A 27,768-nucleotide genomic window follows, 5' to 3' on the forward strand; every position below is an offset into this window, starting at 1 on the left:
TCTGCATCTCAAATAAATAAATATACCTTAAAAAAAAAAAGAAAATGTGGTGAATATCCACAATAGAATACTACCCAGCCATTAAAAGGATGGAATCTTGTCATTCATAACAACATGGATGGAACTGGAGAGCATTAGATTAAGTAATATAATACAACAAGTACAGAAGGACAAGTACCACATGAACCCACTCATATGTGGAATCTAAAAAAAAGTGATTTTGCAGAAGTTAAAAGTTTAATGTGGTTACCAGAGCCTGGGGAAGAAAGGGGAGAGGATGGAATAAAGGGAGGGGTAAAGATTGATTACTGAGTACTAAATTAAAGTCAGGTAGGAACAAGAACTTCTGTGATTCTGTTGCACAGTAAGGTGAGTATAAACAATGTTAATGTACTATATATTTCTTGTAAAGAAAACTAGAAAATTGAGTCTTCAATGTTTTTATCATAAAGAAATGGTAAATGTTCGAGGAGATAAATACATTTACCCTGATTGGACATTATATAATGTATACACACATCAAAACACCATAGGGTACTCCATACTATTACAATTTATATGTCCGTTAAAGTTTTTAAAATATGAATAGGACTGCACAAATATTTAACAGGAATATGTTTCTCATTAATAAAAGAATCCGCTTTCTTACAACATAAAAAAGTGTGATTTAGGCCGGCACCGCGGCTCGCTAGGCTAATCCTCCGCCTGCGGCGCCGGCACCCCGAGTTCTAGTCCCCGCTGCTCCTCTTCCAGTCCAGCTCTCTGCTGTGGCCCAGGAAGGCAGTGGAGGATGGCCCAAGTGCTTGGGCCCTGCACCCGCATGGGAGACCAGGAGGAAGCACCTGGCTCCTGGCTTCAGATTGGCACAGCACACTGGCCATGGCAGCCATTTGGGGGGTGAACCAACAAAAAGGAAGACTTTTCTCTCTGTCTCTCTCTCTCACTGTCTAACTTTGCCTGGCAAAAAAAAAAGTGCAGTCATCCCAAGCTGTTTACCCCACTGCACCACAATGCCTACCCCTAAGTAAAAATTAAAAAAAAAAAAAAAAGTGTGATTTAATTGAATGTAGCCCAATTTGTATTAAACTTATTCTAATTGTTAAAGTATTGATTTGGTGTTTTGTGTAGTATAGTTTTAAATTAACATATTTGTACAGTGTATTCAAGGTCAACATTATATGTTTGAAAAATAAAACACAACAAAGAAACGCTTTGTAGAAATGTATTAAGTTCTGGAGACAACAGTTTTCTTTTGAACAAAAAACTAATTTTTAAAAAACTCTCTCCAAAATGTGATCTGAATAATATCATGATGTCTTTTTAAGTTCAAAATTAGACTTCAAGTGGGCTTCTTCACTTCAGAAAACTGTTGTGAAAACCAGGCCATCTGCTGAGGTGGTCCAGTTACACTCGGCCTTCAGGATGTGTTTAGCATGCTCTGTTTTAGCACTCTTTTGGATTACAAACCCACAAAACAAGATCACCTTGATCTTTCACAATAAGTCTAAAGTATCTCAGACATACAATTTGACATAAATCTAGAACTGTGACGTTTCCATCTACAGAAGGCATAAATAAAATGGGACCTCAGGTTCACTTACAATAAGTCATCAGAAATACGAGAAACACAGTCTCAAAGCTCTGTCACTGGCAAAATATGGAAAACAGTGCTTCTCCTGAACAGAATCAAAATCACTGCTCAGCCATCAACAACAGCATCCCGCTGATGCAGGGCAACCTCCCCACACTGACCTTATCTGGAAAGATCCGAGTGATCGTTACTTTCTTCCTTTTCCTACTCTCCACAACCTTTAATGCTTCTTTCTTGTTGAAACTCCAGAAGTGGACTCAGAAGAAAGAGAAAGGGAAAAAGCTTTCAAGGATGAAGGTGCTTCTAAAACACCTGACTTTAGCCAACCTGTTGGAGACTCTGATTGTCATGCCACTGGATGGGATGTGGAATATCACAGTCCAGTGGTATGGAGGAGAGATCCTCTGCAAAGTCCTCAGCTATCTGAAGCTTTTCTCCATGTATGCCCCAGCCTTCATGATGGTGGTGATCAGCCTGGACCGCTCCTTGGCCATCACAAGGCCCCTTGCTGTGAAAAGCAATGACAAGCTTGAACAGTCCATGATTGCCCTTGCCTGGATCCTCAGTAGTGTCTTTGCTGGACCACAGGTAAAACATTATTCTTGAACTTGTTAGGATGGTGATCACAGATCTTTTATCATAATTTGAGTGAAAGGCTTTGCAAAGGCCTTTCCAGTGCCTGAGATCTGAAGGTTAGAGAATGGAGTTTGATTCTGACTCTGTGGTTACCTTGGGCAAATTTCTTAACCTCTATGGGTTTCTCTACCTTTATTTATAAAATGGGGATATTGTGTACTTCACATATTTTTGTGAGGATTAAATAATGTATTAAACTGTCTAGCATTGTCTCTGTAACATAGTAAATCCTCCTCAAAAATATAACTATTATCAAAATTGACCTTATCTCCTTCTTGTTCTATTTATTTTTCTGGTTGACATGGATTTATATTTAAAGCGTTTTAGAAACTGAAAATATCATAAGTAGAAAATAAAATTTTTCTTATTTGGGATTCCTTACATGGAAACTTTTAAGAATTCTGTCAATACAGCTTAAGGAGAATGACTCTTTGTTAGTGTGTTGTCCTGTAGTTTGTAGTTTTATGAGACTGAATAAAGAGGAAAAAAAAAAGAAAAGGAAATCTTAGATTTCAGAAAACTTGAACATTTCCCTGGGGTTGGCTTCCATTTTGCTGGCAATATGTTGTTGTCAACATGATGGCCCTCTCCCATGGAAGGCAGACACTCCTCCAGATTGCCTTCATCGGGATAATCCAGCTAACTGACCTGTAGAATATGCCCTTTCCAGCACTCTTATCTCTGAAAAACAAATTTTTACAAATAACAAAGACTCTTTCTATGCTTATAAGTATACTACATGGTGAACCCAGGGTCCAAGATATGTAAAGAACTACAGGAAGAGTTAGCTAGATTCCTCTAAAAGCTTGCCTCTATAAATGAAATTTACCTAAACATTCTAAACTGCCAGATGATTACAAACAAAAAGCATAATGAAGAATTCACTAAATATTGCGAGAAATTAGAAACATGAGTAAATTTTTGCACAAATTCTTAACTAAGTTTTTGCATAGAACCTAACTACTATTTTATAAATATTAGATAAATTTAATTATTATATGTTTATGGTAGAAAATATGGGAAAAACTAAAATGTTTTCTTGGACAAAAAGTATACTATAAGGACTCTCACAGTGATTGAAATAAGAGAATAGGTTTAGTAAATGTGTCATTTGAAATGTAGTTATTGAGCCAAGCCTATTTCCATTTTGCTTCTTCCAACTATGAGTGCTAATCTTTCACTGGTTATCTTAGAAAGGTTAAACACAACATTGTGTAAACATTGTGCTGGTACTGATGAAACAAAGATATAGCCAACAAAGAAAATGGAGTTCAGGTGTGGAGATAAAATTTATATAAAATTAATATAACTATATATTAAATAATGTTAAACCTACTAAAAGTTTAAGAAGATGAAGAGATGTGTTTGGTTTGAAATGTGAAAGAAGACTTTAGTAAAGGCAGAATAAGCTGACGTTTCAAGGCTAAAAAGTGCAACTAATTTTCATAATACTGTTTTGGCTGATTGAGAGTTGACAACAGCAAAAAAATTAGATGTGGTGGTTAACCGCTTTCCTTTGATCTCACAGAACATGATTGCCATGAATCCATGTGATTATATACATGTTTGCCCGTCTTTGTCATGAAGGGATTTGTAGTGGAGACTCTTATGTCAAACTTAATTAATATTCACAGTACCTAATAAGATATTCATCAAAAATAGAAATTTAAAATGTTTGGATAAATGAATAACTTGGAGCTTACCAAATTTATATCATAGAAGACACTGATAGTCTTGAAAAATTCTAAAATTAATGTGGGAGCCTTATTTTATTTTATTTTTTTTGACATGCAGAGTGGACAGTGACAGAGAGAGACAGAAAGAGAAAGGTCTTCCTTTTTCTGTTGCTTCACCCCCCAATGGCCGCAGTGCGGTGCGCTGCGGCAGCGCTGATCCGAAGCCAGGAGCCAGGTGCTTCCTCCTGGTCTCCCATGGGGGTGCAGGGCCCAAGCACTGGGCCATCCTCCACTGCCTTCCCAGGCCAGAGCAAAGAGCTGGACTGGAGGAGGAGCAACCGGGACAGAATCCGATGCCCCAACCGGGACAAGAACCCAGGGTGCCAGCGCTGCAGGCAGAGGATTAGCCTATTGAGCTGCAGCACCAGCCAAGGTGGGAGCCTTATAACCTCTGTGTGTTCTATTCAAAAAATAAAATGATATTTTTAATTGACAAATAATAATCATATATATTTGTGGAACATAACATGATGTTTTGCTACATGTACATATTTTGTATTGAGCAAATCAGGGTTATGAGCATATACATAGCCTAAAACAAAAATATGGTTTTCTTAGAGGTCAGCACTGTGGCGTAGCGGGTAAAGCAACTGCCTGCAGTACTGGCATCCCATATGGGTGACCAGTTCAAGTCCTGATTGTCCACTTCTGATCCAGCTCTCTGCTATGGCCTAGAAAAGCAGTAGAGGATGGTCCAAGTCCTTGGGCCCCTGCACTCATGTGGGAGACCTGGGAGAAGCTCCTGGTTCCTGGCTTTGGATCAGAGTTCAACCAATAGTATTAAGTAGGACAAAAAAAAAAAAATACACGGTTTCATTCTCTTTGAAAAAGCTCTCACAAAAGCTAAACTGTTGATTTTTTAAAATTCCATTATTTTCACCTAAGTGTGTAATGATAATAGAAAGATAATGTTAAATATTGCATTTATCTATATTGATGTAGCAAAAAGAAAATATGAAATTAACTTTGAATTGCTCAGGGATTTTTAGTCTAACCTCAAGTCATTATTCTACTAGAGACTTATGTGACTATGTGCACAAAAAATGATGGAAATGTTTTGTCAAATGACTCACCCTTACTTTCAACAACACTTTAAATATATAAAGCACTTCACTGAAGCTTTCTCAAAACTTCACAAAGCTGATCTTATCTTAGGAACACATTAACTCTATATGATAAATAGAAGCCATGTTGCTGCTCCCATTTCTTAAATAAGAGAATTAAGGTCTAACTCTTGAAAGTAGTGGTATCCAAACCATTATGGCAACAATCCAAAGTAAGCAATACATACTCCATTGCGACCTGGTCTGTCTCTCACACACCTATACCTAAGAAAAAGTTTTTTAGAAATAAACATTCTGTTCCTTTTCACTTTGCAGAATTGGTTACAACTCATTGATGGATACATCCTATAATTTGAAAAACACTGACTGAAAAGGACTCAACGGCTTTCACAATGTCACTTGGCCTGTTGTACTCATGTCTTCTTAATAAGTTTTTATTTAATTGTAGGCATCTGTTTTATCTGTGAATAAAAGAGGTTTCAAACCTATGACTAATATTACACATTGTGATAGGGAAAATTAAGAAGGGAAAACCCTTTTTATTCTAGATTTTGACACACAGTGAGTGACTCTCGTGCTGCACCATGCTCTTCAGACAAGTCCTTTCACAAAGGCACATCTTGTTGTGACCAATTTATATTAAATGGGTGACTTTTAAGAATTTTTTTATTTTATTTATGGTATAGAAATTTCATATATTTCATATATACAGATTCACAAACATAGTGATACTTTTCACTCTACCCTCACTCCCGCCCACGTTCTCATCCTTCTTCCTTCTCCATCTCCTATTTGTGTTCTTATTTTTCACAAAGATCTACCTTCAGTTAACTTAATACTAATAAGATTAACCCTACACTAAGTAAAGAGTTCAACAAATAGTATGAAGAAAAAAAAATTGTCCCTCAACAGTCAAGACAAAGGCTGTTCAAAATCATTACATGTCAAAATGTCCATTTCACTCCTATAGATAACGTTTTAGGTATTCTATTAGTTACCACAGATCAGGTAGAATATATGGTATTTGTCTTTCTGGGACTGGCTTATTTCACTAAGTGTAATGGCTCCCAGTTGTATCCATTTTTGTTGCAAAAGACAGGATTTCAGGGTTTTTTACTGCTGTGTAGTAGTCCATAGTGTGTACATATATATATATATATATATATATCATAATTTCTTTACCCGTCAACAGTTGATAGACATCTGGGTTGATTCCTTTTCTCTTTTTTTAAGGTTCAAAATATACTGTCTCTATTTTACTCTTTGGTTTTAGAATTACACTTTTAAGATGTACTACTGTCATAATATGACTACTATTCTTTCTTTTTTAATAATTTTATTTAGGTTATACAAGTGTCATATATTTCATATATGCAGATAGTGACACTTACCTCCATACCCTCCCTCTTACCCATGCTCCAACCCTTCCTTCTCCTCCCTCTCACATTCCGACTCTTAATTTTTACAATGTCCTATTTTCAGTTTACCTAACTCTACACTAAGTAAAAGAGTTCAACAAATAGTATGAAGAGGAAAAAAAAAAAAACCACATTTCCTCAATGGAAGAGAAAAGGGCTGTAATCAATCATCAAATCTCAAAATGTCTATTTCACTCCAATATGGTACATCTTAGGTACTGTATTAGTTACCTTGGATCAGGGAAAACATGATATTGGTCTTTTGGGGACTGGCTTATTTCACTAAGCATAATGGTTTCCAGTTGTGGCCATATTGTTGCAAAAGACAGGATTTCATTTTTTTTACAGCTGAGTAGTACTCTATAGTGTATATACACCATAATTTCCTTATCCAGCCAACAGCTGGTAGACATCTGGGTTGATTCCATATCTTAGCTATTGTGAATTGTGCTGCAATGAACATAGGGGTACAGATAACTCTTTTATATACTGATTTCTTTTGGTTTGGATAAATTCTCAGGAGTGGGATGGTTGGGTCATATGGTAGATCTACATTCAGATTTCTGAAGTGTCTTCTACAGTGTGTGTCTTCCACAGTGGCTGCACCAGTTTACATTCCCACCAACAGTAGATTAGGGTAACTTTCCCCCCCCACATAATGGCCAGCATTTATTGTTTGTTGATTTCTATATGACAGTATTCTAACTGGGGTGAGGTGAAACTTCATTGTGGTTTTGATTTCCATTTTCCTAATTGCTAGTGATCCTGAGCATTGTTTCAAGTGTCTGTTGCCCCTTTGAATTTCCTCTCTTGAAAAATGCTTGTTCAAGGCCGGCGCCATGGCTCACTAGGCTAATCCTCTGCCTGCACACCGGCACCCGGGGTTCTAGTCCCGGTTGGGGCACGGGATTCTGTCCCGGTGGCTCTTCTTCCAGTCCAGCTCTCTGCTGTGGCCCGGGAAGGCAGTGGAGGACGGCCCAAGTGCTTGGGCCCTGCACCCCCATGGGAGACCAGGAGGAAGCTCCTGGTTCTTGGTTTCAGATCGGTGCAGCCGGCCGGCTGTGGCGGCCATTTGGGGGGTGAAGCAACAGAAAAAAGGAAGACCTTTCTCTGTGTCTCTCTCTCTCACACTGTCTAACTCTGCCTGTAAGAAACAAAAAGAAAGAAAAGAAAAATGCTTGTTCAAGTCTTTTGCCCATTTCTTAACTGGATTATTTGTTTTGTTGTTTCTGAGTTTCTTGAGAGCTCTTTATAGATTCTGGATATTAATCCATTATCAGTTGCATAATTTGCAAATATTTTCTCCCATTCTATCAGTTGCATCTTCACTTTGCTGCGTGTTTATTTTTCTCAGCTTGACACAATCCCATTTGCCAATTTTGGCTTTGACGGCCTGTGCCTCTGGGGTCTTTTCCAAGAAGTCTTTGCCTATGTCAATGTCTTGCAGAGTTTGCCCAATGTTCTTTAGTAATTTGATGGTATCAGGTCATAGATTTAGGTCTTTGATCCATTTTGAGAGGATTTTTGTATGCGACTTTAATCTTCATATGTTGCTGTTTATATTGGTTCTCTACTACTTGAATATGGTTGATACTTTAATAAACAACCCAAAGCTTATATAAAGGTGGGTTATTTCAAAGTTTTCAAAATTTAGCTTGCATTCTGACTAACCAGTGAATCTGAGCAAACTACTCCCTGGTCACAAAACCATATTACATTGAACACTATGTATCCAAAGTATAGTAATTCACGTCCTGATAGTATGATTTCTAAAATTAGTTTGTGAAAAGGAGAAAAAGGAGTAGAGGGAGAATAAGGGGAGGGGAGATGAAAGGAGATGAGGGTAGAGAAGTGGAGGGGAGGGAGGAAAGGAAGGAAAGAAAAGCAAGGAACATACCCTAAGAATACCTCTGATTTAAGATCATCTGGTAACTCTTAACTGAGAAAAAAACATTTCCTAAATTAGGTTTGCCCATTTTCAACTTAAAATCACATGATTTCTAATGAGAGTCGTCTAAAACTGCAGAATTCCAGAGTAGTAGATTATTTACAGAAAGAGTTCATATCCATAGCATATCTCTGATAATGCATAGCATTACATTTTGACAGCTTTCAAATTCTATAGTCAGCCCAGGCCTACAGGCAAGAAATATGAACCACTCCTTAGTTTTTGGCATAAAGCTGTGTGGTCTGAAGATGTGTGGAGGCTTGCCCTGAATGCACATAGAATGCACTTCTCAATTTGGCAAGAAGTTTAAATTCAGTAAATACCTACCACACATACACAGTATGCCAACATCGTGATACAACATAATAGCAGCATACTAGTAGCATAAGCTACAACAATGATAATAATTATGATGATAAATAATATTTCAATGTATAAATATGCTCCAGGAATTGGGCTCAATGCTTTTACATGAAATAGTTGATGTAATGCTCCAAACAGCATTATAAATTATGAATAATTTTCTTCTTATTTTAAACATGAAGAAACTAAGCCAAAAAATATGACATACCCAAGATTACTGTCTAATAGATGAAAATGTCATATGCCCTTCAACTCAATGCTAGAGTTTTGAACTACTATTCTCTACTACACTATGTAATGTTATCTATTTTATTCCTATAAGATGCTAGGGAAAAAACACTTAAACTGAATTAAAAATGGTTAAAGATGTCAGAAAAAAACATGGTTTGCATTTATAAATACATATGGATACACATAAAACTTGCAGGCCTCAAATTTCTATAATAAAGTTGAGGTTTATTTAGTGCTAAGTGTGTGCCAGGTACTATTCCCAGGTGCTTTGCATGTATAAACTCATGGAATTGTCATAACAGTTCCTGGAGGTGGATACTATTATTATCTCCATTTTATGTGAAGGAAACCAAAGCATGCCATCTGAAGGTAATTACCTTCAGGGAAAGATTAGGTAATAGTGTAATTGGTGTGGGGTAAATTGAGCTAAAGATAATATTCTCAGAAAGGAGCACCTGTAATTGACTAAAATGGAAAACAATGTTTTTGTTTATGGAAAACACTGATAAGAACTGGGGCCAAGGATAAAAGAGAAAAACAGAAAAATAAAGAAGTATAATCCAAGGACAAAGCAAGCACTGAAAATTGATCCCATATATTTATCATTCAAATGAACATGGCCTTGAGACATAAAATAAACTGAACCAAGATTAAAGCAAATGAATTTACAGACAAGATTCTGAAGTTTAAAACTTTCAGTCTATCTTGGCTACAGGTTCTATACAGGTTGACTATATTTGGCTATACAGGTTATTTACGGGTTCTATACAGGTTGGCTGTATTTCCACTACCAACTATGAAATTCCCTGAAAGAAGGATATCTGGTTTGTAACAGAGCACCTTGCTTAGTTATTTCTACCAAAAAACAAGCCTTTGTAATATCATTTGTCTCTTTTTTTAAACCATAATCATTAACTTAAATCATAGTACTGTTTCACAGTAATTGAAGGTTTCACCTTTATGGCTCAAAAACATTAAATTATAAGGTGTAAATGTGACCTATTGTAGAGCTGAAAGTCCAATTCAAGTCGTCTGTTTCCAAGCCCAAGGAGGGGCAGTATACAGTTAAGATTTTAATGAAATGGATGATTCTCCAGTTCTATGTAAAGTAACCCTCTAAACACTTTTAATCATTACATCTCTTGAGTCTGATTCAAAACTGTTGAATAAGGTCAAGTTGCAACGAAGTATGGAAAACTGAAAGGCTCACTGTTGTGAAGAAAAATGTTGGTTGGGATCCTAAGATACAATAAGTTGAATGCACTTGCTTGAGTTTCCGGACACTAAGATTGATACTGTGATCACCATGCTCCCTCTAGTGGACTATTTGAAAATTCTATTTCCCCTTGAGGATGCACAAAGATCTAAAACTGGAAATGTAGGGTTGCTGAGTAAAAGGTAACTGTATATGTAATTATGCTACATATTATTGTCCAAATCCCCTCTATAAAAATATACCAATTTGCATTCTTACTAGCAAGGCCAACATAATATGCTGTAATTTTAAATTTTTTGCAAATCTAAATACTGAAAAGTGGCACTCTCTCTCTCACTATCCACTCTGCCTGTCAAAAAAAAAAAGGGGGGGCACTTTAGCTTTAATTCACATTTATATTATCATAAGTGATGTGGAACATATTTTCACATGTTTAAGAGCCACTTTTATATCTTTTTTGTGAGCTCTCTCTCTGTTCATGTGTTTTTACCCTTTTTTTTTTATAAAGAATGTCATATTTTTTTTTTGACAGGCAGAGTGGACAATGAGAGAGAGAGACAGAGAGAAAGGTCTTCCTTTTTGCCATTGGTTCACCCTCCAATGGCCGCCACGGCCGGCGCACTGTGGATGGTGCTCCGCGCTGATCCGATGGCAGAAGCCAGGTACTTATCCTGGTCTCCCATGGGGTGCAAGGCCCAAGTACTCGGGCCATCCTCCACTGCACTCCCTGGCCACAGCAGAGAGCTGGCCTGGAAGAGGGGCAACCGGGACAGAATCCGGCGCCCCAACCGGGACTAGAACCCGGTGTGCCAGCGCCGCAAGGCGGAGGATTAGCCTAGTGAGCTGCGGCGCCGGCCAAGAATGTCATTTTAATAGGAGTTTCTGTCTAAACATGTGCTCATAGTTTTGGAAGGAACATTCCAATGTACCTGAAAGTGAGAATACAAACAAGGTTTAAATTTCTGACTGAAATAACCTACCCCCCAAAATCCCAACTCCTACAGATTCACTCACACTTTCTCAAACATAGTTTAAGAAGTAAATGTCTACTTAGAATTTTTCAAAGAATACCAAAAGAGTATTACTAGAGAGCTTGGAATTTATTTTAGGAAAATGTTAGAAGGCTAGAGGAAAATGGGAGAGAAAATTTTCAAACACTGTTCTTCAAAAAGTAACATAACTTTTCTATTTTCATTTTTTTTCTCACACAGTTATACATCTTTAGGATGATCCACCTCACAAATGGATATGGGCAGACAGAAGTTTTCTCTCAATGTGTAACACACTGCAGTTTTCCACAATGGTGGCAACAAGCCTTTTATAACTTCTTCACCTTCAGCTGCCTCTTCCTTATCCCACTCCTCATCATGCTGATCTGCAACGTAAAAATCATCTTCACTCTGACACGGGTCCTTCATCAGGATCACCACAGTATGTATTCCTCAAATTTAGTGAGATGGGTGGTTTTTAAACAGTAATACTCAAAGCAGAGCAGCTCTTGCCATGTGCTACATACTATTCTAAGCACTTTACATATATTAGCTTTTAATTTTTGCCATCACCCCATGAGATAATACTTTTATTATAAACAATTTACAGATGAGATAATTTAATATTTTGATGTTCTAAATTTGCACTATAGAATTAAAGAAGAAAGGACAATTGTTTCATTAAAACTCATGAAAGGCAAGAAAAAATTGTTCCCACTAGGCCATAACAACAATACACCAAATACCTGATATAAAATATAACCTGCTAAATGCTAGCCAATAGGCTTTTACAGTCAAGATGTTTTTTCACAATCAAATCCTTTTTTTATTTTTATTTTTTTTGACAGGCAGAGTGGACAGTGAGAGAGAGAGACAGAGAGAAAGGTCTTCCTTTTGCTGTTGGTTCACCCTCCAACAGCCGCCACAGCCGGCGCGCTGCAGCCGGCACACGGCGCTGATCCGATGGCAGGAGCCAGGTACTTATCCTGGTCTCCCATGGGGTGCAGGGCCCAAGTACTCGGGCCATCCTCCACTGCACTCCCTGGCCACAGCAGAGAGCTGGCCTGGAAGAGGGGCAACCGGGACAGAATCCGGCGCCCCAACCGGGACTAGAACCCGATGTGCCGGCACTGCAAGATGGAGGATTAGCCTAGTGAGCCGCGGCGCCGGCCTACAATCAAATCCTTTATAACTTTATAACATAAAGTATGCATGCTCTTGTATCCATATATATTGATATATAAAATACTACTAATATCTAATTGATTATCTAATCTAGTATATTCCTCAAAACTAAAATTTATGAATTCTTGAAATAACACAATTGTGGTATCATGGCATCCAAAGACATGCTATTAATAATATCACACATAAGTTATATCTGACACAATTCAAAAGGAAAATCATCTTACTTATTATGACATGATGACTCTCAGCAGATACTCTCAAAAGAAAATAATCTACAATATAAACTTGGGCAGTTTCCACCACTAGGCACAAAATGGTATTTGACATTTCAAAAAAATAGTATATTCATAACCAATTGGCCTTCAAAATCTTTACCCTAGAGAAATTCAATTCTATAAGGGCTATCTTGGAAGGGCACAGGAAGAATAGAAAGATGAATCCTCAATACGGGATAATAGGAATATGAGCAGCAAAGAACAGAAAAACAAAATACAGAGGCAGGGATAAATAGTTCAATAATACTAACACATTTATTCAAGTATATGTACCAACTGTTCAAAACTGATTGAAAGTCTGCTGGGTGGGGTATCATGGTGAATGAGGCAAACCTAGTAACTACTTACTCTGCCTTTCTGGAGTCTACAGCAAGCAGAGAAGTTAGAGTGAACAGTAAACCAATAATCAAGTGTGAAATTTCAAAAGCAGAAGCAGCATAGGATGTTGCAGGTACCTCTATATATTTTCATATTTAGCCACTGTGCCAAGCCAAAGTGCTTTTTATTTTTTAAAGAGTTATTTATTTGAAAGTCAAAGTTATAGAGAGGGAGGGAGAGACAGAGAACGAGGGATCTTCCATTTGCTGGTTCATTCCCCAGAGGGCTGCAATGCCCAGTGCTGGGCCAGGCCAAAGCCAGGAGCCAAGAGCTCCATCTGTGTCTCCCACATGGGTGACAGTGGCCCATACACCTGGGCTATTTTCTGCTGCTTCTCCTAGGCCATTAGCAGGGAGTTGTATTGGAAGTGGAGCACTTGGGACATGGACCAGCATGCACATGAGATACCGGCATCACAGGCAGCAGCTTAACCTACTTTGCCACAATATCAGCCCCCAACAATGTTTTTAAAATATGTTCACTTCTACTGATTGCTTTTTTACTGATATGTCACTGAAGTTTAGAGATACTGAGGACTAAAAGAAGGAATGCATGAAAAGGGCATGGCCCACAGTAAATGGTAATTAGTTTTGTCTGACCAAAAATAACAGTCTATATTCAACAAATCACTCATGTTTACATTTCTAGTCCAAAATTAGTTTTATAATTAAAACATTAGACATGTAAATATCTTCCTCCATATTCCCACTCTTTGGTGATCAATGATTAAGAAGTTATAAAATGCTAAACAGAATTATTTGTATCCCTCAAAAAATCATGAAGTGTTCAAAAAGTTCATACATAATGCATACTAAGAAAAACTATGTATGATTTTCAAATTTTTTGCACCAAAATAAATTTATTTATATCCCTTAATTCCATTTTTGATTAACTTTTTGGGTATTTCTTATTTTCTTTAGAAGATTTATTTATTTATTGGAAAGGCAGAGTTACAAAGAAAAGGAGAGACAGAGATCACTCTTCCAGCCACTAGCTCACTCCCCAAATGGCTGCAACAGCTAGGGCTAGGCCAGGCCAAAACTTGGAGCCAGGAGCTTCATCTGGGTCTCCAATGTGGGTGCAGGGGCCCAAGCACTTGGGCCATCCTCTGCAGCTTTCCTAGGTGCATTAGCAGGGGGCTGATGGAAGTGGGACAGCCAGGACATGAACCAATACCTATACAAGGTGCTGGGCTGCAGGCCATGGTTTAATCTGCTGTGCCACAGTGCCAACCCTAAGTATTTCTTATTTTAAAACAGTTGTTTTGAGTTATGAAATATAAATTTCGATCACTTCAGAATTGTAGCTTTTTATACTTAAGAAATAAGCCCTCAGCTTTAGGAGAGGCAGTCTATTAAAGTCAGTAAGTCCATTAATACCAATAGGCTTTTTTTTTCTTTTTAACCTAGAAGCCTTTTATTTAAGGTACACAAACTTCATGCATTTGATAAATACAAATTTAGAAACATAGTGATTCTTCCCACATTACCCTCCCTCTCGCCCACACTCCTACCCTTCCTCCTCCCTCTCCTATTCCCATTCTTATTTTTCACAAAGATCTATTTTCAATTAACTTTATACCCACAAGATTAACCCCACTCTAAGAGCTAAAAAACAGTATTAAAAAAACTGTTCCTCAACAGTTTTCTTCAGAAGAGCAACCTATGAACTTGTATTATGGGTATTTTGTGTATAATGGGTAAAATGAAGTAATTACAGATAATCAAAGAAAGAAGCAAACATTTGCGGTAGCTCATTTGAGGCAGAACACTTTCATCCACACATGATTCTTACTATCTTTAGTAGCAGAGGCACTCAATGAGTATAGTTCTGTGTAAAGTCATAATTCAACTCAGCTCAGTCTCTGCCTATGCTCTTCAATTTATGTTTTAAGAATGTGAAGTTTCCATATTTCAAAACCAGATTTGGTGGAAACTAAATTAAGGAGCAGTTGCATTTTTAATTTTTCTACTAATATAATGCACAGGAGAAAACTTGGTGTAAAAATACACCTTCCAAATAAATCATCATTATTAAAAATACTGGAAATTTTCTCTCATTATATTCATTTGGTTGAGTTAGTAATACCCTTTTCCTTTTGGTCTTTCTTGGTTTTGTTAGAAAACTGGTCTTTAAACAACTATTCTTTTCTCTAACAGAACTACAACTGAATCAATCCAAAAACAATATACCAAGAGCACGGCTGAGGACCCTAAAGATGACAGTTGCATTTGCCACTTCATTTATTGTTTGCTGGACTCCCTACTATGTCCTAGGAATCTGGTATTGGTTTGATCCTGAAATGTTAAACAAGGTGTCTGACCCAGTTAATCACTTCTTCTTTCTCTTTGCCTTTTTAAACCCATGCTTTGACCCACTTATATATGGGTATTTCTCTCTGTAAGTGATACACAGGAAGTCATTTAAGAAGGGCAAAGTAAAGAATTTCTTCACTGGGGAATGATAAACACAAAAGTTGCAGCACATCTGCATGCAAACAAAGCAAGAGTTATGCTTAAGCAATCATCCTTACCCTTTGAGAAACTGTACTGACAGTGCCTGTTATAAGGGGGAAAAATATTTTCAGAAAAAAATACTAAAATGTTTTCTTTTAATCATCATCTCTGCCATTTCTTACCTCCTATATTACATTAGGCAGTTTATTATCACTTTCTCCTTGTACAATAATGTACAAATATTTAAAATATTCACAGTTGAAGGCAAAAACAAACATACAAGTTTAGAAACCACAGCACAGTATTAATCTCAGCATGTCAGAGTTTTTCTCACAAAGGGGCTTAGCAGCAATTCCAATCATCTGCCATAATAAGACATACAACACAGAGACAGGATGCTCCCTGTCCAGAAAAACCATTTTCTACTCCTGTGGTTAAAAATAAAATTAAATTAAAAGTAAAAAAATTTTTAAAATAAAATAAATCTAATTTTCCCTTTGGCTTCAAAAGCATTCTGACATTTGGAGCACCCAGCAGCCACCCCACCATCCACACCACCAACCTGACTAACTACGAACTTCTTCACTCCACTTGGGTGGTACAGGGTGTGAAGTACCTTGCTACTCACTATACAGAAAATTTGAGAGTTAGCATTTGCACAGAGGTTTAAACATTTTTCTAGGCTGTAAAGTCCATGGAGTTGTGGAATTAAATGTCAAAACAATAACATTTTAAAATATAACTAAGATACACTGACTGATTATGTTTTATGTATAATAAATCTTATTAAGATGAGGGATTCTTTGTCTACCTCTTGATCTTACTAAATCCATAATCCATAAATCACCAGGAAAAAAGTCAATCAGATGTACAAGAAAAAAGATGTTTGATATGTAAAAGTAACTTTGGAGAAAAAAATGATACAAAGATAGAATAGAGTATGGAGGTATGAGGGGTAAGAAAAGAAAATCTCACTCTATAAATGTAAAACTAACACCTACTAATAGTCACATTAAATGCCATGGCTTCCAAAATTCATCAGCACAAAAACACCCTTTTTATTTAATTCAGACCTGTGTCTAACCCTTCTGTGAAAAATGCCACACTATGAAAATAATGAGAGTAAAATATCCTCTTAATGAGAAAAAATAAAGAATTTAAAAGCAATTCAACCTTTAACATTTTTAAAATAGGTAAGAGTCAGGCTGGCGCTGCGGCTCACTAGGCTAATCCTCTGCCTTGCGGCGCCGGCACACCGGGTTCTAGTCCCGGTCGGGGTGCCAGATTCTGTCCCGGTTGCTCCTCTTCCAGGCCAGCTCTCTGCTGTGGCCCGGGAATGCAGTGGAGGATGGCCCATAGTCCTTGGGTCCTGCACCCCATGGGAGACCAGGATAAGTACCTGGCTCTTGCCATCGGATCAGCGCAGTGCGCTGGCTGCAGTGCGCGGGCCGCGGCAGCCATTGGAGGGTGAACCAACGGCAAAGGAAGACCTTTCTCTCTGTCTCTCTCTCTCACTGTCCACTCTGCCTGTCGAAAAAAAAAAATAGGTAAGAGTCACAAAAGATAAAACATAGTTTCCAAATATATTTAAGCAAGTGGGAATTTTGGAAAATAAATTGCTGATTAATGGTAAGTCCTCCTTTTCTTATTTTTTCCCTCTCATACTTTTAGCTCTGTAGTATTGTTTTCTTCTTTCACATATATATTATTTCATTTTGTGTTACTATAATAAAAATACTTGCAACTGAGTAAGTTTACAAAGAAAAGAGGTCTTTTTTTTTCTTTTTGGATTTTTGGGCTTTTGTGTTTTGCTTTTTGGGTTTTTGGTTGGTTGGTTTTCTTTTGGCTCATGGTTTTAGTGACTCTAAATAGCTGGTAATTGATTTCTTGCTGTAAGTATATCAAGACAATGCAGGGAATTATATTGCAAGAGAGAGGGATTGGTGTAGGTGTGTGCCTTCTGGTTTCTTTTCTCTCTTCTTACAAAGCCACCAGTATTCCATCACGGGGTCTCCACCCTGATGGCCTTATCTGATGTTCATCACCTCCCAAAGATCCCATCTGTTAGAAACATAGTCTGATTACACTTTCTTAACAGCTCACAAACAGAATTAAATTTCAATTCATGAATCCTTAGGGGATACAAACAAACCATATCCAAAACATGGGAACCTCCTACCTTATTTTCCAATTCTGTCTCTGTTGGGCTCTTTCTTTCAATGTTTTCTTTCATATCTTCTGATTCCTTTAATTAACCAATCCATGGCTCAACTCTACAGATGAAATGTACATGGCTGAAAATTTGTAGTGTACTAACCTGCTCATAGCTGGCCTGTATACTCATAACAAGATTTGTTATTCTTCTAGACAACACAGGAATGTAGATCAGTTGCAACAAGACTAATCTTCTAAGATTCTTTAGTTGTTAACTTATTTCTAAATTTACAATAATTTTTACTTCTGGATCTGTGGGCAAAAATAACAAACATGTACATGGCACAAAGGGCTTTATTATTCATTTGTGCAATGAATGTGTCTCAGTATAGTTCTTAGGTGTTCATAAAACTGCTCTATGTAGGTATTCCCTATACATTTTTCTTATAATTAACCAAAGGGCTATTCAAAGTCTTGATGGAGGGGTCCCTAACCTGTGGTCCATGCACAAAGCTGTATTTCAATGTATCTTTTTTACTTTTGTCTTATTTGTATTGTTTTATAACATCATCCTAAGACTGGTTTTATAAACTACACCAGACTACTAAAGCAGTATATGGCACAAAAAAATTAATCTGTACCAGATTTTGTGTATTTATAAGGAAGTTTACTATAATGAAAATGTTTCAGAGCTTATTCATTAGTTTATAACATGCATAATAAAGTTGATATTGAAGCTAGATTGCCTCAATATGGTTAATCATTCTTTTCTAAAAAATATTTTTTAAAAAATTATTGTTTGAGAGGGAGGGAGACAGAGAACTCTCATCCACTGGTTTACTCCTTAAATGCTTGTAACAGCCTGGGCCAGACCAGCTGAAGTTAGGAGCCAGGAAGTCAGTCCAAGTCTCCTATGTGGCTGGCAGGACCTCATAAGAAATTCTAAAACTTCAAAACGTATTGAAAAACTTCAGAGAAATAAGTAATTCTGTGAGTATCGTGGTCTATAAATGATAATGTAGATACGGATTTAAACTAAAATTCGTTGCCCAAAAAGTAAATGTGTGTTATTTTTCTATTGAAACAGAAAAAAAAAATAGACAAAGAGAAAACTCCCATCTGCTGGTTCAGCCCCAAAGTTTCCAGAAAGGCTGCAGCTGAGGTGTAGCCAAAGCTGGGAGCCAGGAACTCAATCCAGGTCTCCCAAGTGGGTGGCGGGAACTCAATTACTGGAGCCATCACTGCTGCCTCCCAGGGAGTTAGCACTGGCAGGAAGTGAGGGTCAAAGCCAGATTTGGGCATCAAACCAAGGCATTCTTAACATAGGCATCTTAACCATCATCTTAACTACTCAGCTAAGTGCCTGTCCCTAAATGTAGTTTTTGAATGAAAGATATACCACTCCAGACACAGTATTTCATATTTGATATTATTATAGGCTTTTATTCTATGTCCGGTTATATTAAAGGTGAAAATTCTTTGTAAAAAAGGAAATGTTCTGCACAGTGAATCTAAAATACCAGACAACTAAGATTCTATCTTGGTTGTCTCCTCCTTTATTTAGCCTATAAAAGTGCTTAAAAATTGGACTTATTTTTGCAATTAATTTTAGTAAACAACTGACATAAACTAATGACCTTGAATTGAACAAGTTTACATTAATTCAATCTCAACCTATTAAGCAGATAAAGTAGCTAAAAAATACTCTAGGGGAGTACCACAAACATCTTCCAGGGAGCAAAAATCATCATCATAAATGAATTAGGAATTTTTTCAGAGTGACTTTATCTCAGATGTACATGGTACTCACAAAGCAACAATATTTTTAGGCAATTAAAATATTTTTGAAAACTTCATGTATTTTACCTGTGGCCTAGTTTCGAATGTTTAATCAATACCTTGAGTTTTTCTAATTACTATAAATGGTGTCCACATGAATAAAATAAGAAATAAAAAAATTAGGTTCATTTTAATCCTCCTTATCATTTGATGATTAAGTTAAAAGAAAAGTCTGGAGGTGGGCATTTGAGTTAGCACTTAAGCTAACACCCATGTCCCACTCTAAAGTGCCTGAATTCAATTCCTGATTCCAGCCTCCTGCTAATGCAGACCTAGGAGGCAGCAGGAATGGCTCAAGTAATTGGGATCTTGTCACCCACATGGGAGACCTCATTTGTGTTCTTGGCTTCTGCATTGGCCCAGGCCCAACCTTTACTGGCATTTGGGTAATGAACCACTGTATATGAAGAAATAAACTTAAATATTTTTAAAGTCAAATTTAAGAAAATTTGTCTAATTTTAAAAGTCACGTAACATAATTTATACATAGAATAAATGCATGGAAAAAAATGTTAACATACTGCTGAGTCATTTTTTCGGTTTTTTTTTATCCATGCACCCCTTAAGAGAGTGCATGGTTTTGTTTGTTTGTTTGTTTGTTTGTTTTGACAGGCAGAGTTAGTGAGAGAGAGAGACAGAGAGAAAGGTCTTCCTTCTGTTGGTTCACCCCCCCAAATGGCTGCTATGGCCAGGAGCCAGGTGCTTCCTCCTGGTCTCCCATGCGGGTGCAGAGCCCAAGCACTTGGGCCATCCTCCACTGCCTTCCCAGGCCACAGCAGAGAGCTGGACTGGAAGAGGAGCAACCGGGACAGAATCCAGCGCCGCAACCAGGACTACAACCCGGGATGCCGGCGCCGCAGGCAGAGGATTAGCCTAGTGAGCCGCAGCACCGGCCTGCTGAGTCATTTTTAAAATCTTGTTTCTTGTGAATTTCTGTAATTCCAAATTCCCAAAACGCATATACATTGTTTTGTAATGAAAAAAAAAATACAATAAATGTTATGGTGGTGTGTGTGACTCTTATTTTATGCATCACTGTTTAGGTTAGAATGCCTTCTGCTGTAAGAAATAAAAATGGCAAACTAGAGGCAGTGTCTTCCATCTCATGTTACAGGATGTCCAGAATTTGGTTAACTCAGAACTGGTTAACCTTCTCCACTTCCACTGGGCTTTCATGAGTGGAAGTCGGTTGTCACCATAGGAAGTCTCAAAGGCAGAAGGAAAGGGTGGTGTCTCATCAAGGATCTCTTCCCAGACCTTCATCACTTCCTCTCAAACTGGCCAAAAGTGGGATACATGACCACTCCTGAACCAATCCCAGCAAAGAGGAAAATCATCCTCGGCACCTAACGATGAAGATTCACCTTGTGGGAAAGGGCTCAATTTCCCTGGACATTTAGCAATTTGATAACTGAAAAAGATATTTTTTCTTTCTTCATGTTGTCTATATGTGTGTGTGAGAAAGAGAGAGGGATGGAAATAGATGATTTTTGAGTCAGAAAACAGCAGTATCTTGCCAACAATCACCAATTTCCCAAAACAAAACAGACTACATATGCCACAAATTTAAATAGTACACAATCTTTAGGTTAAATCCTCACTGAGGAGCCCCGTTGCGTTTTTCTTAATTGTGACCAGAGGTGTCCTTCCATTTTCAGATATCTGTACATCAACCATTGATCACTCATGAAAACAGTCACTGTCCTAAAATGGTATAAAGCCCCCATCTGAATGATACCCTGTGTGGAAATACACCTTTTCCTTAGTCTAGCATATTTTTTATTGTTCTTAAAAGGTGTGGGGGTTGATGACTGAATGGAATTTTACAGAATCCTGCACCAGTAAACTCCTACATGAGACACTCTTCTTGGCTCTGTGAAACCAATCCTTCCTGGTTTTCCTCTTGCTTTACAGTGACCGAGTGTGGGCTAAGATTCAGATATACTGGGTGACCTAAATACAGGTCTTCAGGCTTTCTTGAATTTCTGCTGGTTGGTGAAAAACCACCAGTTCTCGATCTGTTGAATATGGGAACAAAGATCTCCATTTTCCCAACTTCTTAGATTTCCTTAGTTGAAGTTTTTCATTCCATCTACTCTGGAGCATTCTGATTGTGTATTTGTATTAAATAATGGAACTACCATTACGTTTATGTAGAAACTTTGATATTGGGAACCCAGCATACAATAATCTTAACCACACTATCAACCAAATTCTACATTCCATTAGTGCTTCCTTCACATTTTATGGTGTCTTGAACATCAAAATGTTAGAATTCCACACAAACTTGCTCTCTATCTCTAAATCTGCCTCTTTCTGTCCATATATATTTCAACTATCTCTGCTTGAGAAACATACCACATACATTTTCTCAAGCAGAGAAAACTAATGCTTGCTCTGTGCTAGTCAATCAGATAATGAGTTGTGACCCTTGTAGTGATAAATGTATTGCACACTGATTACATCACAGTGAGATGTTTCCAAAAATATGAAGGCTGTACCACCACCATCAAGACCAGTTTACAGATCAGTTCCCCTATGACTTCAAAGTTGGCATCACTTACAGCCTCCCACTGCAGCTCCAGTAGATACTGTCAAAGTAAAGGCAGTTGTGTGCTCATTGAGCAATACTGCAATCATAGTTAAGGCCTAGGCTTGCCTGGACCACAAGTTTGTTATGCCAAGTATGCCTTTGTTCACTATGTCTAAAGATAAGAAGAGGGAGGAGCAAGGAGTATTCTGAAACATGGATATCCTAGAGAAAGATTATGAGGTGTGGATTCAAGAGGATGGGGTAAAAAAAATGGAAAAATATCAGCTGTCCACTCCCTTCAGCTTGTCACATCTACCGCCTTCAACTTAAATCACCAATTATGCATTAGATTATCTCTATTCTCAAATGTGACCATGCCTATAAAACAATTCATGTATATCTATTTGTTTTTTTATTTTTTTCTAAAAATAAAGGATTTAACAAAGAGAACAATATAGATATATCAGATATGGGAGGAGAAAGAGAGAGACAGAGTTAGTGACAAAGAGACAGATAAGTTTAAGGAGCAAAGGAAGTCATTCCTGATCTTGGATTAAAGTAAATGTTGTACCTACAAGTTCCAAAGTAACCTGGCTCATGTCTCCTCTAGCTTTACCTTGAACACTCTCTCCCTCTTACTGAGTAGTCTAGCCACATTAGCCTAGAGGGGTTCAAATGCAAAATAGATACACAAGTGTTATAATTATAGACTTTGAAATTATATACTTTGGTATTCAAAAAGCTCACAGAAAATACATATTATGAAAATGCCATATTGAATTTTTATTGTTTATTATTTGTAGCTTTAAAATTTAATAATGTTTAATGTTTTTGCTATATTCATATGTAGACATTATATAACCATACATATTTTTTTCTTGAAAACAGAATAATGGAGCTGGAAAATTCCTATTGCCTGGTGATGTGGTAACCATGGTAATGTCACACCTGAAAGCATTCCTCACCTGTTTGTGGTGGTGCTGGTATAAACAAACCAACTGCACTACCAGTTGTATGAAAGCGCACCAGCACAACTCTGTGCACCTCGTGATACTTGATGCTGGTAATAAATGACTATATTACTGGTGTGTGTATTTACTAGACTAAACTTTTGATCATTGTTTTAGAGTGTTCTCCTTCTATATATAGTAAAAAGCTTACTGTAAAAACAGTACGCTAGCATATGCTGGCAGCAGCCACGGAGATCTCATGTTTACACTGCCATCTTGACTGCTTCCAGAGGTCATGTCCAGTGATTGGCCTACACTGTCTAGTTTTGGGTAAATACATTCTACAATGTTTGCACAATGATGAAATTGCCTAATGAATTTCTCAGAATATATCCTAATCATCAAGCAATGCATGACTATATTTGCACTTCTACTTTTTTTTTTTTTTTTTTTTTTTTTTTTTTTAGCCAGGCAGAGTTAGACAGTGAGAAAGAGAGAGTTATAGACAGTAGACAGTGAGGGACAGAAAAAAAGGTCTTCCTTCCTTTGGTTCACTCCCCTAATGGCCGCTACAGCCGGCGCTGTGCCAATCCGAAGCCAGGAGCTTCCTCCCAATCTCCCATGCAGGTGCAGGGCCCAAACACTCAGGCCATCCTCTGCTGCCCTCCCGGGCCATAGCAGAAAGCTGGACTGGAAGAGGGGCAACCAGGACAGAATCCGGCGCCCCAACTGGGACTAGAACCTGGGGTGCCGGTGCTGCAGGCGGAGGATTAGCCTAGTGAGCCTCGGCGCGGCCTACACTTTTACTTTTTTTTTTTTTTTTTTTTTTAAAAAAAAGGACTTTTTAAATCAACTTTAATGGCCGGTGCCACGGCCCACTAGGCTAATCCTCTGCCTGTGGCGCTGGCACCCCGGGTTCTAGTCTTGGCCAGGGCGCCGGATTCTGTCCCCGTTGCCCCTCTTCCAGTCTGACTCTCTGCTATGGCCCAGGAAGGCAGTGGAGGATGGCCCAAGTGCTTGGGCCCTGCACCTGCATGGGAGACCAGGAGAAGCACCTGGCTCCTGGCTTCATATCAGCGCGGTGCGCGCTGGCTGCAGCAGCCATTGGAGGGTGAACCAACGGAAAAGGAAGACCTTTCTCCCTGTCTCTCTCTCTCTCTGTCCACTTTGCCTGTCAAGAAATTAAAAATAAATAAATACACTGTCTACTCTGCCTGTCAAAAAAAAATAATGATAATAAAAAAATAAATAAATAAATAAATCAACATTAAAGTCATAAATTACCAGTATACAAAAAATCAGAAAACAGAGATATTAATATCACAAAGTGAAGGATTCGTGATAATAATCATAACATGGAGAAGGAAGGGTATATTGTCATGTACCTGATATGATTCAGTGTGGATATTAAAAATTTTTTGCTCCAAAATAAACTTATTATTTAATTCCATTTTCTTTTTTTGAAGTGAACTAGTAGTTACAAGTGACTTGAAAAAATAAATAAAAGAAGCCAGGGAATTAAAGTAGTAAGAAGCCAGAGAAAGATTCCCTAAAGAGACAATATCTGAGCAGCAGCCTGCATACAGTAAAGGAACAAAGCACCCTTAAGTATAGCAGACAAACATCCTAGCACAAGCATAGAAAGTATAAAATTACTGAGGATGTGTAGCATTCTGTGTTCCAGTCCATACTGATTACTCCCTGCCTTAAATATACAAAACTCTGGGACCTACGCTGTGGCACAGCAGGTTAAAGCCCCAGCCTGAGGCGCCAGCATCACATATGGGCACCAGTTCTAGTCCTGGCTGCTCCTCTTCCGATCCAGCTCTCTGCTATGGCCTGGGAAAGCAGTAGAAGATGGCCCAAGTCCTTGGGCCCCTGCACCCATGTGGGAAACCCAGAAGAAGCTCCTGGCTCCTGGCTTCACATTGGCGCAGCTCTGGCCATTGCGGCCATCTGGGGAGTGAACCAGCAAATGGAAGACCTCTCTCTCTGTCTCTACCTCTCTCTGTAACTCCATCTTTCAAATAAATAAAATAAAATTTTAAATAAAATATATATACAAACCTCTCTGTTGCACATACAACAAACACTGTGTTCCTGAAACAGTGAAAGAAAAAATGAGATCCAAATAAAATATATAGTTAGTTAATAGTTCTATAGCAATGTCAATTTCTTAGTTTTAACAAATTTAGGATGATTATGTAAGATGTTATCACTAGGGGAGTCTGGGTAAAGGATATACAGAAATTATCTTTACTATCTTTGCAAAGCTTCTATAAATCTAAAATTATTCCAAATTAAATATTTTTAATAAAATTATGGTGCTTTGCCTGTAGAATGTAACTGTGTTTATGCATATGGGTACACATACAGCACAGGGACAAAGAATTAAAAGAAAGAAATGGTCCCAATAAAAGTGGAGAGAGGAAGAAAATAAATCATATAACCGTATTTTTTAATGCAACAGAGAAGAGAGCATTATGAAGTTAGAAAAGTTTTCCTGAGAGACCCAGACAAAGTCAGATGTGTACTTCAGAAAAACCTTTCTTTCAAGAAAATGCTCTGGGGCCGATATGTGGCATAGTGGGTAAAGCAGCTGCCTGTGATGCCAGTATCCCAAATTGGCACCCGGCTGCTCCATTGCTCCACTTCCAATCCAGCTCCCTGCTAATGCAACTGGAAAAACACTGGAGGATGGCCCAAGTGCTCGGGCCCCTGAACCCAGGCAGAAGATCTGGAGCTCCTGGCCAGCTCCAGCTATCTGTTGTGGTCATCTGGGGAGTGAATTAGTGTACAGAAGAACTCTCTCTCTCTCTCTCTCTCTCTGTTTCAAATAAGTAAATCTTAAAAAAAAATTAAGAAAATGCTGTGAAGTACCAGAAAGCATCCCCCCCCCAACTTTAAGTAACAGCTGACTTTTCATTCAGCGAAATCCTTTCTCTCAAACCATTTATTGCCTCCAAACCTTACTGTTTGAAATTCTATCAAATCTGAAATATTTCAATCTTGGCTAGAAGATCTAAGTCACTTTGACACAGAGAAACAAACTCTATATTTCCAGCTAAGGAGCAGAAGAACAGAAGTGCAGTTTATGGAGACATTTCACATCTATTTTAACTTTGTAGTTGCCAAGAAAACAAAATACTGAGCCCAAGCATAAGTTCAGTTCTAACATAGACTCCTTTATAAATATCTTTGCTTTGTTTTAAACCTACCAAAATATTCTTTCACTTTAATTTCTCCTATTCGCCACATTTCCCCCAAATTCCAATAACAAATCTCTTTTCCTTTGCAGAGTAAGTTATCCCATGGTTCTGTAGAATGTGAACTCTCTCCCTTGCAATGAGTCAGGAAGTTTGACTTTTTGAAACACAATTTTGCTCTGGATGGACTTACATATATTGAGAAGGAAGGAAGGGAGGGAGGAAGGGAGGGAGGGAAAGAAAGAGAAAGAAAGAGAGAGAGAAAGAGATAGGGAGGGAAGGAGGGAGGAAGGGGGGAGGGAGGGAGGAAGAAACTCATACCATACATCATCAAGCCTAAAATATAACCTCAAATTTAAGAGGCATTCTTATTTTCTGTGTTGATAAAAACGAAAAACTACAGTTCGTGCTTAGGGGACTTTAAAAGATAGGGAAAAAAACAATACATTCATTAGCTCACAGTTCTGCTGGTCAGAATTCAAGGCATAGCATAGGTGCTCAGGATCTCATAAGGTTAAAATCAAGGCACCAGCTGACTGTTCTAATGCAGAGTCCCACAGTGTTCTTCCAAGCCATCATGTTGTTGACAACCAAACACAAACCAGGAGGTGATAAATGCTAAAAAGAAAATAAAACAAGGTTACACTTGCTTTTCCCTCTAACATTGTCTTACTCTAGCTTCCCATTTTCTCCCATAATTAGGTTTTAACTCAAATGTCACTTTCACAAAGACATAATACTTGCCAACACAAAATTATCTCCTTTTTCTGTCCCAAGTCTTTGTAAAATCTCCTTATCCTCTTATTTTTCACCATATTTACCACTTTCTGAAATTATTTCCATTTCTTTTCTATTTTTGGCTTCTGAAATTGATTAAATCATGGCTTCCTATCTTTGATCGTTATTCAATCATTGGCCACTAATATTTAATAGGCATTCAAGAACTATTTAGTAAAGAAAGAAATGGGAGAAGGGGCTGGCACCGCGGCTCAATAGGTTAATCCTCCACCTTGCGGCGCCAGCACACCGGGTTCTAGTCCCAGTCGGGGAGCCAGATTCTGTCCCGGTTGCCCCTCTTCCAGGCCAGCTCTTGCTGTGGCCCGGGAAGGCAGTGGAGGATGGCCCAAGTACTTGGGCCCTGCACCCCATGGGAGATCAGGAGAAGCACCTGGCTCCTGCCTTCAGATCAGCGCGGTGCACCGGCTGCAGCGCACCAGCCACGGCGGCCATTGGAGGGTGAACCAACAGCCAAAGGAAGACCTTTCTCTCTGTCTCTCTCTCTCACTGTCCACTCTGCCTGTCAAAAAAAAAAAAAAAAAGAAAAGAAATGGGAGAAGGAAATTGGAGAGAAACAAAGACATTGACAGTGTCGAGGGGGCAGTCTAGCCAAAGGTACCTACATTTGTTAACTTTAGAATAAACAGGATAAGCCTCACGATGGAGCAGAATCTTGAAAGAATAACCCTAAACCAAGTTCATTTAACTGTTAGAGAGAAAATGTCCACAACTGTATTGAGACACCTGTCCCACAGGTGAGCAACACCAAGCTTCCAAGTATTTGTAAAGAAGCAACTTTGAAATGGAGAGCTAAAAAGTT

The 27,768-nt window shown here is 38.2% G+C and overlaps 1 protein-coding gene across 2 annotated transcripts; it reads left to right on the forward strand.

Moving 5' to 3' along the window:
* The first annotated feature begins 1,210 nt into the window (after positions 1-1,210).
* On the forward strand, positions 1,211-15,619 carry GNRHR (gonadotropin releasing hormone receptor). Of its 2 annotated transcripts, none has more exons than XM_008267458.4 (3): positions 1,211-2,179; positions 11,543-11,634; positions 15,193-15,457. In XM_008267458.4, the coding sequence occupies exons 1-3, from the start codon at positions 1,658-1,660 to the stop codon at positions 15,326-15,328; spliced, it is 750 nt and encodes a 249-aa protein (XP_008265680.1). In that variant the 5' UTR covers positions 1,211-1,657; the 3' UTR covers positions 15,329-15,457.
* Positions 15,620-27,768: the final 12,149 nt, after the last annotated feature.

Source organism: Oryctolagus cuniculus, chromosome 8 (assembly GCF_964237555.1).
Source record: "Oryctolagus cuniculus chromosome 8, mOryCun1.1, whole genome shotgun sequence".
Classification (NCBI taxonomy): Eukaryota; Metazoa; Chordata; class Mammalia; order Lagomorpha; family Leporidae; genus Oryctolagus; species Oryctolagus cuniculus.

Excerpts from the sequence above, each read along its gene's own strand:
- GNRHR (XM_008267458.4), top strand. The coding sequence starts at position 1,658 with ATGGAAAACAGTGCTTCTCCTGAACAGAATCAAAATCACTGCTCAGCC. Across the intron at positions 2,180-11,542 it reads GTGTCTTTGCTGGACCACAG|CTGCCTCTTCCTTATCCCAC; the intron begins GTAAAACATTAT and ends CTTCACCTTCAG. Across the intron at positions 11,635-15,192 it reads CCTTCATCAGGATCACCACA|AACTACAACTGAATCAATCC; the intron begins GTATGTATTCCT and ends TTTCTCTAACAG.